Genomic DNA, 14,797 nt, shown 5'->3' on the forward strand with positions numbered 1-14,797 from the left:
GTGTGTGTGAACTCACAGCATTACCCATAAACTGGACAATACAAGCTCTCATCCGGGAGGGTAAAAATCAGTCGATTCCGAATCCAACAGGTAATAATAATAATAATAATAATAATAATAAAAAAAACGTAATATTTCCTTTCTATGTTCACTTTCAAACATATTCACATTCCAGAAACAGAGGAATACTCACGGTGATGTTGTGCTCAAGGAAGTTGAAGACGGAGACGAGTGTTTCGAACGTCTCGCCTCTCTTGACGGACGGCGGAAGCTTGAGGTCCACGAAGAACAGAAGGAAAGAGATGAAGGTGGCCTCTCCGGAGAGGCCGACTCCCGTCTTCGGATGAACACAAACGGCTTCGCCCACCCACTCGGTTATGGTGTCCGGAACTTTGACTTCGGTTTCGTTGTGTCCGGAAGGACTAAGGTAATAGACAGAGATAAATTGAAAGATAGACGAATAAACAGATAAACGAATGAATAAAATCAACCAATAAATAGATAGATAAATTAATAAATAGATAAGTAAATATGTAAATGAATAAATAAAATAATGAAATTTATAATAGTAATACTGATGATATTAATAATAATGATAAAGACAATGATAGTAATAACAATGATAATAATGATAATAATAATATTAGTAGTAATGATAATAGTAATGATAATAATAATAATAATGATAATAATAATAGTAATAATAATAGTAATAATAGTAATAATAATGATAATAATAATAATAACGACAATGATAATAATAATGATGGTTGATGGTGATTGAATGACAACGATGACGATGACGATAACGATAACGATGGGCCGAGAGCGAGCCTACCTCATGACGACAATATCCCAGAGCCAGGTCTCCGGGAAGAAGTCGCGGGGTTCCTGAGGCCCACTCTTGGGTCCATCTTTCTTTTCCTTCCCCTTCGGCGTGGGCGCAAAGAGGTACGTCGCCGAGGTCCCCGTGTCGCCACCTGCAAACGAGGAGATTATTCTCTCCCTCCTCTTTCACTTCCTCCTCTTCCACTTCCTCCTCCTCCTCCTCTGTCTTTTCATCCTCCTCCTCCTCCTCCTCCTCCTCAGACATGGACGCACTTGAGACAATTGGTAGATTTGTGTTTTGTTCTATTTTGTTTATTGATTGACGTATTCGTCTCTCTAATCATTTACTCATACATATATAACAAAGGATTTACAAAGGCGGAGCATGCCGACAGGAGACCTTTTGATCCATATCTAGGTCGGATGCAAAAAAAAAAAAAAATCATATTGATAATAAATTAAAACTATAATAATGTAAATAACAAATAAAATACATAAATAAATGCATAGGTATAGTAGAATAACAAACAAACAGGTAAATAGTAAATGATAATAAATTGACATATAACTAATAATAAATGAAAATCAGACAGACAAACTATAACAAAACAAAAACAAACAATATAACATAAATTATAATCATTACAGCATCTTAGGTATTTATCTAAATGATTCTTAAAGCTTCGAACTGAACTACATTGCACTACCTGTGCAGGAAGTTTATTCCATTCATTAACTACACGGTTGGCAAAGTTGTTTCTACCCACTTCCAAATTGAATCTATTTCCGGACAGTTTGAGACCATTGTTTCTTGTCTGATTCTCATTCAATGTGAAAATTTGGTCACTTTTGATGTTGTCAATTCCCTTTAAAATCTTAAAGACCTGTATCAAGTCACCTCTGAGTCTACGCTTTTTTAGGGAAAACAGATTAATGTGCTTAAGTCGATTTTCGTATGATTTATTTTTTATATTTGGAATCAGTTTTGTGGCTCGCCGTTGTACTTTTTCCAGTCTGTCAATGTCTTTAATGAGATTCGGTGACCATACGGAAACAGCATATTCCAAATGTGGACGAACTAACGATTTATATAGCTTGTTAATGAGTGATGGACTTTTGAAATCAAAAGATCGCGCAATCAATCCCAGAACCTTATTTGCTTTCTCAGGGGCTGAAATACACTGCTTGGATGATTTGAGGTCGTTACTGATAATTACGCCGAGATCTTTTTCACTATCCACTTTTGTTAACGAATTTCCAAATAACTTGTAATCGTACTTACTGTTATTTTTACCTATGTGCATTACCTTGCATTTACTTGTGTTAAATTTCATTAGCCACTTTTCAGACCATTGCTGTAATTGATCTAAATCTTCTTGAATATCTAATTGGTTTGAGTGATCATTTGCCACTCCGCACAGTTTTGTATCATCAGCAAATTTGGAAACAGTAGATTTTAGTCCATGGTCTATATCATTTATATATACTATGAATAGAAGTGGCCCAAGAACGGAACCCTGAGGAACTCCACTTGCAACACTTTTCCATCCAGAAGTTTTTCCATTTAAAACAACTCTCTGTTTTCGACCTTTTAACCAATTACTAGTCCAACCTAATAGGCTACCACTTATTCCATGCAAAGCTAGTTTAGTAAGTAGTCTTTCGTGTGGGACAGTATCAAAAGCTTTTGCAAAGTCTAGATATATTAAATCTATATTGTTTCTTTTGTCATAATTCGAGATAACTGTGTTGTAGAATTCGAGTAAGTTAGTCACGCAAGAACGGTTCCGTCTGAAACCATGCTGGCTATCATTTATCAAACGGTTACTTTCTAAATGATATTCGATAGCATCTCTGATGATAGTTTCCATTATTTTTCCTACGATTGAAGTCAAACTTATAGGCCTATAGTTATTTGGTTTCTTTTTGTCACTTTTTTTGAATATGGGAGTAACGTTAGCTAGCTTCCATTCTCTTGGGACATCTCCGGATATGATGGATTTCTTGAAAATAACTTCTAATGGAACAACAATCTCATTTTTCATTTCCTTTAAGATTCTTGGATGCCAACCGTCAGGCCCTGGTGTTTTATTAACTTTGAGTTTGTCTATACACCTTTTAATTTTTTCTTTTGTTATATTTACTGTAGTGAGTAAGTTTACCCCAGACTTTCCACAGGTTTCAGTTTGGAATTCACTTTGAGGTGTTTCGTTTACGAATACCGAGCTAAAATAATTGTTTAAGATATTACACATTCCTTCATTTGAATATTCAAGTTGACCGTCAGCAGATAATAGTGGACCAATGTGATTCCTAACAACCTTTTTATCTCTAATGTAACTATAGAATTCTTTGGGATTCTCTTTGGATTTATCAGCGATGTTCATTTCGTATTGTCGTTTTCTTTTTCTTATTGTCTTTTTTAAATCTCTCTGTATTGATACATAAGTTTCATAGTCATTAGATGCACCCGAGCACTTATATTTCTTATAAGCCTGTCTCTTTTTAGCAATACTTTTTTCAGTTTCTTTGTCGAGCCACTTTGGGCGAGCCTGATTTGGGGGACGTCTGTCCTTAAAAGGAATGTAAGTATGAATCATCTTAGTGAGCGTATTTTGAAATATTTCCCACATCTGATCTACAGGCCTTTCGTTTAATTTTGCCTCCCAATCTGTAAGCTGAAGCTCCTGACGTAGTTCTATGAACTGAGCTTTACTGAAATCGGGTATTTTAGAAGCACAAGTATCTATTCTAAAATTGTTTAGGAGTTTGAATCTGACTAAGTTGTGATCGCTATTTCCAACAGATTCACCGACTTCTACATCAGTTACCATGCTTTCGCGGCTAGTGATCAATAAATCGAGTAAGTTTCCATGTCTTGTGGGCTCTTTTACATGCTGAATTAAGTAATTGTCACCAAGAAAATCAATCAAGCGACTACCTATATGGCCATGATCAAGGGTCATCCAATCAATGTCAGTAAAATTGAAATCGCCCATTATCAATAAATCCCGGTTGCAGAAACTAGACAGTTCTTGAAATAACAGTTTGTCGTCTGCTAATGATAATGTCTTTGGCCTATATATTACACCTATATTCATTTTTTGTCCATTTGTTTGGATTAACTCAACCCACAAACTGTCATATGCATCCTGTTTCGCTTTCTCTAAAACACAAGCATGAACATTGTTTTTAACGTACAATAGAACACCCCCACCTTTCTTGTGGTTTCTATCCTGATGAAAGTGTTTAAATCCCGCAATATCAAATTCAGCTTCGAACTCTGTACCATTTAACCATGTCTTAGTTATTCCTATCATATCGAGATTTTCGCTTTTGACATACGCCTGTATTTCTTGAAATTTGTTCCTAATACTACGAGCATTAAAGTACATAGTTTTAAGAAACTCGTGATTATTTCTTTTTGACACATTTTGAGTTTCAATATCATGTCTTACATTATCATTTTGTTTTTTATTCATGCCTTGCTCTATATTATTATTATTTGGTCCTTCATTGACATTCAATGCCTCATTAACATTTCTCCTATCAAAATTAACATTTCCCCCATCACGGACATCTGGTTGATCACGGTCATCCGATCTATTTTGTACATTTTGTCCCCCTACGTCACCGTGATTCACGCCGGCCTCCCGTCGTTCAGTGACATTATGTCCGGCATCACTTTCTAAAATTATATTTTGTCCTCCAGTGACATTATATCCTACCGTGATATTTTTTCCTCCACTATAATTACATCCCATCGTGATCTTTTGTCTTCCACTGTCATTACATCCTATCTTGATATTTTGGCCTTCATTGACATTCTGTCCGGTATCTCTTCCTAAAATTATATTTTGTCCTTCACTGACATTATATCCTACCGTGATATTTTCTCCTCCATTATCATTACATCCTATCGTGATATTTTGTTCTCCACTATCATTATTTCCCATCGTGATCTTTTGTCCTCCACTGTCATTACATCCCATTGTGACATTTTGTCCTATAACATTACATCCTAATGTGTCATTTCGTCCTCTAGCGACATTACATCCTATCATGATATTTTGGCCTTCATTGACATTCTGTCCGGTATCCCTTCCTAAAATTACATTTTGGCCTTCACTGACATTATATCCTACTGTGATATTTTCTCCTCCATTATCATTACATCCTATCGTGATATTTTGTTCTCCACTATCATTACTTCCCATCGTGATCTTTTGTCCTCCACTGTCATTGCATCCCATTGTGACATTTTGTCCTATGACATTATATCCTAATGTGACATTTCGTCCTCTAGCGACATTATATCCTAAAATTATCATTATCATTATTTTTTTTATCATTACTACTACTAGTACTACTATTATTATTATTATCATTCTCATTATTATTATTACTATTATTATTACTTATATATATATCATTACTATTATTGCTATTATTATTGTTATTATTATTATTATTATTATTATTATTATTATTATTATTATTATTATTATTATTATTATTATTATTATTATTATTATTATTATTATTATTATTATTATTATCATTATTATCATTATTATCATTATCATGATCATTATTATTATTATTATTATTATTATTATTATTATTATTATTATTATTATTATTATTATTATTATTATTATTATTATTATTATTATTATTATTATTATTATTATTATTATTATTATTATTATTATTACCCCGTTCACACATCACTTTAAAGACGTGTCTGTCTGTCGAACCGCGTTCGACGAACCGTTAGACCTTTGTAAACGCCCTCTAATAGGGAAGTGCTGGAGGCAAACAAATGTAATGAGAACATAAGAATAAAGGAGACTGCAAGAGACCATAAGGCCTACACTAGGCAGCTCCGTGTATAAGGAAGAGAAACAGGATTAGAAAAGTAATTGGTATCTTTCCAGAAGGAAACGATGAGAGTGCCCAATATGGCACATGTGAAAGAGGCATTGGGGGGACAGAGGGAAGGTCAGCGAGTTGGAGGTGAAGAGACGAAGCGAGTTTATGAGGACTGGTTACAAAGTTGAACTGGGGAAGCATATGAGGTGTAAAGAAGAAAGAAATAGCAAATCACGAGATGAGGGAGCAGAGAGGAGAGCATAGGTAGGGAGAGATTGGAGTTTGACCGAGAATTTTGAAGAGTGAACAGAGTGAGAGGGGATGGGCCAGGTAGATAGGAAAAGGTAAAGGGTGTAGACGGATAGATGTTCATGAAATTAAAGACATTGAGGGGAAAATGGTAAGATTATTTCAGGGATTGATTAAATGTGGAGAAGGATAGGGATTGATTGGTTGTGGCAGTGGGAGATACTAGGGAAATTGGCCAAGAAGAAATTGATAGGGTAATAGTAAAAGAAGAGGTACAAAGAGGATTGAAAGTGACGAAAACTACTAAATCTCCTGAGTTAGATGCTAGATGCCATGTCCCACAAAGGGAGGAACGACCATAGAGGACTGGCTAGTGAGGTTGTTTAATGTTTGTTGTCAGAGGAAAGGAGGGGGTGTTTGTATAGTTCCATTTTACAAAAGAAAAAGGAGGAAAATGAAAATGTGGTAGCTTTAGAGGAATCAGTCTCTTAATTGTAGTCGGTAAGGCATATGGAAGAGTGTTAATTGAGAAGATTAGAAAGAAAATAAAGGAAATAACTTGAGGAGAATGGTGTGGGCTTAAGAAAACATGAAGATGCGTAGATCAAATTTTCACAATCAGGCAGATATACGGGGATTTTTTGGCCAAAGGTAAAAATGTCTTTTGGGCTTTTATAGATCTGGAGAAGTTATATGTTGTATATGTATGGGATGGGAGATGGAGCAGTCAGGAAGATATTGTGGGATGTGAATGTATGGCAAATGGATTTAGGAGCAACGCCAGTGAGACTCGAACCCTTAGCTGTACTAATCATTACCACATGGACGATAACCACTGAAACGTGGCTATCGTCAAGTTCTTTTGTTTAATGGTCGTGGTGTGGCGGTTAGCGTCCTCGACTTAAGGTAATGATTAGCACAGGCAATGGTTCAAGTTGCAGTGGGTGGCGTTAGTAGCTTCTGAATCCATTGTGGGATGTGTTGAGGTAGGGTCATCAGAAGGGCATTGTAGAAATGTGGATTTGGGGGAGCGTTGTTGAGGAAATTTATTTAACCCATTGAACTCCGATGACAAGATGTCTTGTCATTTGGTCAAATAAAACAAAAAATCATAAAACACCAAAATGTTTGATCAAACACCAGAAAAATATGACGTCAGTCCTCGCTTCGCTCGCAGCGAAGCGAGGACTGACGTCATATTTTTCTGGTGTTTGATCAAACATTTTGGTGTTTTATGATTTTTTGTTTTATTTGACCAAATGACAAGACATCTTGTCATCGGAGTTGAATGGGTTAATCTAATCTAATTTTATTCTTTTTATTGTCATTAGTTATTCAATTATTTATTTGTCACATGGAGAGCCAAATATAGAATAAGTTCCATCTTGGTTCACGGACTAAAGACCCCATGTGCCTGTGACGTCACGAAGAGTTCCATGACGTCACAAGAACTCATAGGAAGATATAGATCGCGTTTCCAGAGTCTTACTATAGATCCACCATTGGATACATAGTGGAACATCACTATTTTCCAGCGTGACATCATCGAATACATATTGTGACGTCATTGTTTCCCAAGAATGTTATACTATGACGTCATTCTTGTTTCACGTGACGTTACTTGGCATCATGGAAGATTTAGTGTGAGGTAATATGGTGTTATAGGAAGCTATCAATCACTTACATGATTCCTTGGGACAGGGTTTGGCGTCGAGGAAAAGGTCAGTAATGACGTGTAGGCCCACGTTCTGGAAAAAAGGTCGAGGTTAGGTCATGGTCATACAACAGACGCGCGCGCGCGCACGCACACACACACACACACACACACACACACACACACACACACACACACACACACACACACACACACACACACACACACACACACACACACCTATCTTTTGTCTTCTCTCTTCCTTCCTCAACAGACATTCCCCTCTTTCCCAATGCCCCTTTTATTCCATCCATCCACCTCATCCTAGGACGTCCCCTCATGTTCACTCCCTCCACATCTGCCTTCCATTCCTCTTTTACTAATCTTTCATCACTCATTCTTTCCATGTGTCCAAACCATCCTAATACTCTTTCATCAACCCTATCTCCCAACTCCCTTTCCATCCTCGCTCTCCTCCTCAAGTCCTCGTTTCTCACTCTATCCAGCCTAGTAAGCTCTATCATACTTTTCAGGGGGCATTTCATCTCAAACACATTCAAACTCCTCTCTACTTCTCTCATGTCCCATGTTTCTGCCCCGTGCAGTGCTGTCTGCACAGTCACTCCTTCATACAATCTCCTCTTAGCATTCATTTCCAAATGTCTATTTCTCATTACACTTTTTAATCCTCCAAGGTATTTACTTGCTTCTCTCAATCTACATTCTACCTCCACCTCCACTCCTCCCCTTCCTGTCACATTCGCCCCCAAGTATCTGAAGCTATCCACTTCCTTCATTCTGGTTGGAAAACTCCTCCCAGACCCTCTTATACTTTTTTTTTTATAATTATTATTTTTTAAAGGAATATTCCCTTCTGGGTGGGACTACAGAGAGTAGGCATGCCTAGTCCTATCCCCGTTGTCCCATTTTTGTCGCCTTATGGGACTCAAGTTGGAGCACTGGGTGGCAGCATTCATCTCCCCTACCCTACTAATACCCTTACAATCAAAGCGATTTATCGTCATAAAAGATATATTTATACAGCAGCAACAAAGCGAATATTTGTATACTTATGACAAATGGCTCGGGTTCGGTTATGCGCAGAAAGGACTCACGTCAAACATCTCAAGCGCGTCGGTGTAAGGTGCCTCTTTAGGAAAGGGAAATAAGCTCCTAAATTCCATGTCTTCTGTGTTAGGTCGCTCTGAACTGGGGCCAGTAGTGAACCACCAGTCAGTAAAGGCTGTAGTCACTCCATTTCCTAAAAAAATATAAACAAATAGATAACTTAACAATATAAATAGACAAAGAAACATATAAATGAATATCTACTTAAAGCCAGATGTACACGCTACGATAAATTGTAGCAATTTATTGTAATGAAAAGGTTGTTACAATTTGTCATTACTACGTGTAATTAACAGGAGATCGTAGCGATCTAGTAAAGGGCGAAGAGCTAAATTAGGTCCAGGCTAGATTTATAAAAAGCAAAATAACAAAACTAAATAACATCTAAAATTACCACACAGGTACCGAAAAGATCTTTAATTCCATCTAAAAAAAAATGAACTAGGTCTAGTTATCAGAAACACTAAATAACACCTAGGATGACGAGCTAATTCTATTCATAGAAATACATACTTACATACATACATACATACATACATACATATACCAAAGGCTTTTTTCCCTTTATAATGGAGGTAGCCAAAAACAAAGGCATAAAAACCACTCCCACCCATCCTTATCATACTCCACTACCCTCCACCCTAGTTATAGAAATACAGACATATATACATACATACATACATACATACACCAAAGGCTTTTCCCCCTTATAAGGGAGGTAGCCAAAAAAAACAAAGGCATAAAAACCACTCCCACCCATTCCATCCCTAACACACTCCACTCCCCTCCACCCTCTTCCTTCCCTCTTATCTTGGCACCTCCTGGATGACGGATCATCCCTGCATCTCGCCCACTTGACTTGACTTTTTAAGTAAAGTCATAGAAATACTAGGGAAAAATCTTAAACTTTACGTATATAAAAACGGAAATATCAGTTCTAATTATCACACACGCATTGAGCATAAATTGAAGTTTACCTCCTTCGTAGTTATTGTTATAAAGACGTTGATGACAGGGACGCCGCCTCATCAAATCGGAAGAGAGTTCGCCGGGTTCTGTCAACGTCATTCTACGAATAAGGCTGAAAATGGTTTCCAAGGAGAGACGGACCTTCTGCTGAGTTGAAAGCAATGCCACGCTTCTGTCGACTACGCCTAAAATTAGGGTTTCATGATGTGATTTCTCAAAAAAGAAAGAAAAACAAAACAAAACAAGCTCAACAGATGGTTACATCTTTCAAGAAAACCTCTTGAAAATTTCACCTTTGCTCTGAGGTGCAACTCCAAGGACTGGCGCTCCGTCTCTGGACCGAACCTAAGATCCGTTTCACTCTATATTGATATTTTCATACACACATAAGCGAAAAAAGACTTATAAGCAGTGATTTTTTTAACCTTTTCCTTTCACTAGATCGGCGTTTGCCAACATTTTGAGACCCTAAAGGCACCCATTGTAGTCAGGTCTAATCAGTCCAACACCCCTTAACTAATATCTTATTACTAGAGGGCTAAAGGAAAATGCATGTATGCATCGCTTCCTAGCACTCCCCTATAATTCATTTCAGCACTTACATATAAATGTACATATATATATGTATAGATATCTATATCAAATTGTTTTGGCTATAAGAAGAGGTCAACAAGGACCTTCTTGAAGCAGACACTCCACTTACCCAGCCCGCAGATGGACCCGGCCTCAGCCTCGAGGTGGAGCTTGATCATATCCCCGGGTTGTGCTCGAGGAACAGACCACGACATCTGCAACAAGGGACTAGAGAGACACTCTTCGACCTCGTACTCGCTGACAGCCGCCACGACCTCTCCAGTCTCTCGCAGCACGAAGAACATCATTACCTGAAGGTTACGAGGACGCTTTGATAGGTAAGTAAGACAAATAGAATGAATGAATAAACCAAGAAGACTGTTAGGGTGTCCGACATCACGATAGGTAGTGAAGGTGGGGACTGCCGTGCCTTCCTTCCTTAGGTCGTATTGAAGGACACGCCACTGCACGCCACGGCATTACATAAGTCGTCCATCTGGATCCTCAGACTTGATCAGTGACTGAAAGGTCTTCACCAGGAGTTTATTCATTTATCCTTTTATTTACATATTTGTCTTCATCTTGCAAAAAAAAAAAAGAAAAAAAAAGGGGGGGAAATAGTCTTCCATGATCCATTTCGAAAAGCCTCCATTGGGTACTCAACATTTTCGTTTCTTGAATATAGGCCTTGCGGTGAATTTCAACAGATTGCAATAGCAGAGCATGCCGACAGGATATATAGCCCACAACAAGGGTAGATAAAGAAAAATATATAAGTAACCTACAAGTAAAAAAACAAACAAAAAAAAAAACTGAAATAAGCAAGCAATTTGTAAACCTAACTATACGTTGCTAAGGACCACTTCCATCGCCTCTGCAGGAAGTTTCTTTCATTCACTGTGTAATTGTTTCTACATACATACATATACCAACGGCTTTTTCCCCCCTTACAATGGAGGTAGCCACTCCCATCCATTTCATCCCCACATACTCCACTCCCATTCACCACCCCTCCCTCCCTCCCTCCCTCCCTCTTTTCATGGCTCCTCCAATACGCCATCCAGAGAGATAAACCCTCTCTCTTGTTAGCGTATTGATTTACGTCAATGTAACTTTGTTACAGGTTAACTGGGTTCGAATCCTCGGCTCGTCCATGTTTCAATTTCCAACGGATGCCTCCTTCGAGCGACTCTCAGTCTCGTTTGCAATGGCATGGAATCAAAAGTGATATGTAGTTGAAAAAAATATCAGTTGATCACTGGGAACCATTCAGTGTGTACGTATATATATATATATATATATATATATATATATATATATATATACAATATATATATATATATATATATACATATATATGTATGTGTGTGTGTGTGTGTGTGTGTGTGTGTGTGTGTGTGTGTGTGTGTGTGTACGTGTGTGTGTGTGTGTGTGTGTGTGTGTGTATTCACTTGGTCTTTTGGATCACGTGTTCGACTCGTGATCGACAGCTATTTCCCTCCTGGAAGAGAGCTCAGAGCTCGTAGGTCCGATCTATGGGTAATGCTATGACCTTTCACACACACACACCCCCAACTCCCCGCCCACGAGAGTCAGAGTAACGACCCGAAGCGCAGCTGTACCGAAATTAATTTCGGCCCTGGGCAGGATTCGAACCAAGCACTACGCGCACCACCATGCTAGTAGTTCATCGTTCTACCAACTGCGCCACCGAGTCGTGTGTGTGTACGTGTGTGTGTGTGTGTGTGTGTGTGTGTGTGTGTGTGTGTGTGTGTGTGTGTATGTATGTGTGTGTGTTTTAGCTTGTAACAAAACCCCACCTAGTTAAACGTAAACATCTCCCAGGACTTTCCAAAACTGTCGACATGGACTGAGTATCTTAAAGTAGCATCTACTCACCTCCACTTCCAAGGCCGCCGCCGCCGCACCCGCACGCACATGCGTGCCCGACGTGTGGGCGAGCGAGCCTGCCGGGCCCGGACTGGCCTCATCAGCCACCTCCAGACCCACAGTCACAGATACTAAATCTAAAGCCAAAGTCATGGTCATTTTCATCAATGAAGGTTGAAACAATGTTTATTACCTTAAGTCGTGGCGAAACGGTCGGAGGCAGATTCAAGGTAACAGTACACTTTCCGGTCACGATAGAGCTGTCACTGTTGACATTAACAACGAGCATCTCGTTGCCCAAGTCAGACTCCGACAGGTTCTTTAGGTCGAAGAAAGTCACCTTCAAGTTTTGGCTGGAATGGTACTGGATCTGACTCCTGGAAACACCCTGAGGCCAGGTTTGGATCAATTAATAGTTGTAATTGAAATATGCATATATGTATATATATATATATATATATATATATATATATATATATATATATATATATATATATATATATATATATATATATATATGTATATGTATATAAAACTAAGTACAAAACTATAAGTAATTGGAATTGCATTTGTAGTTGAGCTTCCAAAAAGGAAAGAGTAGTAGTACTGAATTTGACTCCTGGGAAGACCCTGGAACCAGATCTGGACAGATTAAGTATTACATTATCAGCTTCTGCCGAAGAAAACAACCAAAAACAGTTGCTTTTCGACCTTTTACCTCCAGGAACCAATATCTTCAACGCACTGATCTTACAATGGCAGCTACACAAGTGAGCGTCAGTGACTGAAATACCTAACATGTTGTGAAGTGTGAGACCTGGAAAGGTTGGCAGAACTGGCCGTGGAAAAAAAAAAAAAAGCCGTTGGTAGCCTTGAGTCTTCATGACTTTGGAGCAAAGTTTGCTCCTCGTCGCAGCAGCAGCAGCAGCAGCAGTAGTGGAATCGCTTACGCATGAATCCAAAGGGCTTCCTCGGACTTCACGAGCGCCGACTGTTCGTTCGTTTGAGTAAAAACGACTTCGTTTACATCTCATTTTTCAAATTTCCAAATAACAAATTAACTTCTTTCCATCATAGCAAAGCTGAATAATGAACTAAGAGATTGTAAACGTATACAAATGTTAGACGACATGCTGTTGAAATGTTTGTTGCGAAGTCTAGGTTTCTGTAGGCAAAGTCATATCCTAGTTATTCAAATGGAAGTAAGATATGAGAGGAAAAATAGCCCAGCGTGATAACAACCCCTTAAAACAAGCAGTTAATGAAGAAAGTGCTATTCGCTACGGGTGTTGACGATATTTCCTCCTCTGCTGGAATAAACTACTAAAGTTGAAAAAAAAAACGAAATGGAAGACTTAAGCAATACTAGTTTGGTTGCAAATCAGTACCTCCCCAGCTGACTGAGATCACGTGTCAACTAGAATAATTTCTTAAACTGCAAATGTACAGCAGAAGGGACAATCAGTCTTTTTCAAACTTTTCTTCAGCTGCATAAGACAGCCTGGTGACAAGCAAGCAGGAGAAGGGAAAGGAAACAAAAGGATTAAAGGATATCTGTATAGAAGAAATGAGGATATAGCCACGATTTTATTTAGATAAGCTGAAAAAATCTCCCTGAAATCAAAGCATAAACCTTTCTTACTGGTTTCATCATGCAGATATGGTATTCATTAAAGATTATTCAGTGTTCATTTAATGCACAAAACACCTACCGTGAATATGATACTGTACAAATAATCATACAAATAGTGTACCAAGTAATATTGTATTTACATAATGAAATGGTGTTTATTCACAGTCCTACAAAGAAAGAAAAGGATCCCCCCTCCATCCAAGAAAAAATAGGTTTTGTAGCTTTCAGAGTTGGAGTAAATCAAGGCCAATGTCGAGATTTCCGGTAGTCAGAGAAGATAACGTTTGACTTTTGAGAAACTAACGTTCAACTTGCCTCTGACTCCTCCCTATAATGGAATTCTCGCTGACTCAAGTTATTTCTTATATTTTTGATAGAAAAATCTCAACCCTTAAATAACCTCATATTAATACTTAGCACCGTGGTGAAAATATCTTTAGACAAGAGGACACATGGAAATATAATTTAATCGAAGTAAGCGGAGCTTAGGGGAAGGTAGGGTCCGTCGTTACATGGCATTTCAATATGACAATGCAGTCATTTTCCGAGCAATCGTTGTTTGGCCTTTTACAAAATACGCCTTCAAAATACGCCTACAAAACACCTTGACTCGATCGGATGTGAGGCACCTCCGCCAAGAGGCGAAGAGGTGACGGAGAGGAACCTGATATCGAAGTTAGTGGACAACTGAGGAATCGCTGGAGATTCCCACACTTGGCAAGTCTCATTATCGCAACAACGATCTTAACACATTTTGTCCTCACTGGTTGGTGACTAATAAATGGATGATTGGAGGACTCCGAGCTAAAAGGGACTTCGATCCCCATTTCAGTCTGGGGTCCATCCGAACTCAATTGAATAAAATTGACAGTCTGTAGTGTATGTCGCCATATATTGCGATTTGATTACAGGCACGCCAATCATTCCGGACCAAAAATTCGCATTCTTAATTAAAACTACAAGAGTGGATAGTCTTTTCCAAAGATTGGTTGTTGTTG

The 14,797-nt window shown here is 38.3% G+C and overlaps 1 protein-coding gene across 1 annotated transcript in view; it reads right to left on the reverse strand.

The window, feature by feature from the left end:
- The window catches only part of LOC143030295 (alpha-2-macroglobulin-like protein 1), a 44,071-nt gene that overhangs the window by 12,987 nt on the left and 16,287 nt on the right, over window positions 1-14,797 (reverse strand). Inside the window, exons 10-17 of the mRNA XM_076193448.1 lie at window positions 12,407-12,554; window positions 12,176-12,303; window positions 10,375-10,587; window positions 9,018-9,078; window positions 8,722-8,867; window positions 7,637-7,700; window positions 839-980; window positions 161-422 (exon numbers count right to left, since the gene is read on the reverse strand). Coding sequence (XP_076049563.1) covers window positions 161-422; window positions 839-980; window positions 7,637-7,700; window positions 8,722-8,867; window positions 9,018-9,078; window positions 10,375-10,587; window positions 12,176-12,303; window positions 12,407-12,554 — 1,164 coding nt within the window. The remainder of the gene's footprint in view (window positions 1-160; window positions 423-838; window positions 981-7,636; window positions 7,701-8,721; window positions 8,868-9,017; window positions 9,079-10,374; window positions 10,588-12,175; window positions 12,304-12,406; window positions 12,555-14,797) is intronic.

The sequence above is a fragment of the Oratosquilla oratoria genome, chromosome 12, assembly GCF_046742065.1.
Source record: "Oratosquilla oratoria isolate Oo_2021 chromosome 12, ASM4674206v1, whole genome shotgun sequence".
Lineage (NCBI taxonomy): Eukaryota > Metazoa > Arthropoda > Malacostraca > Stomatopoda > Squillidae > Oratosquilla > Oratosquilla oratoria.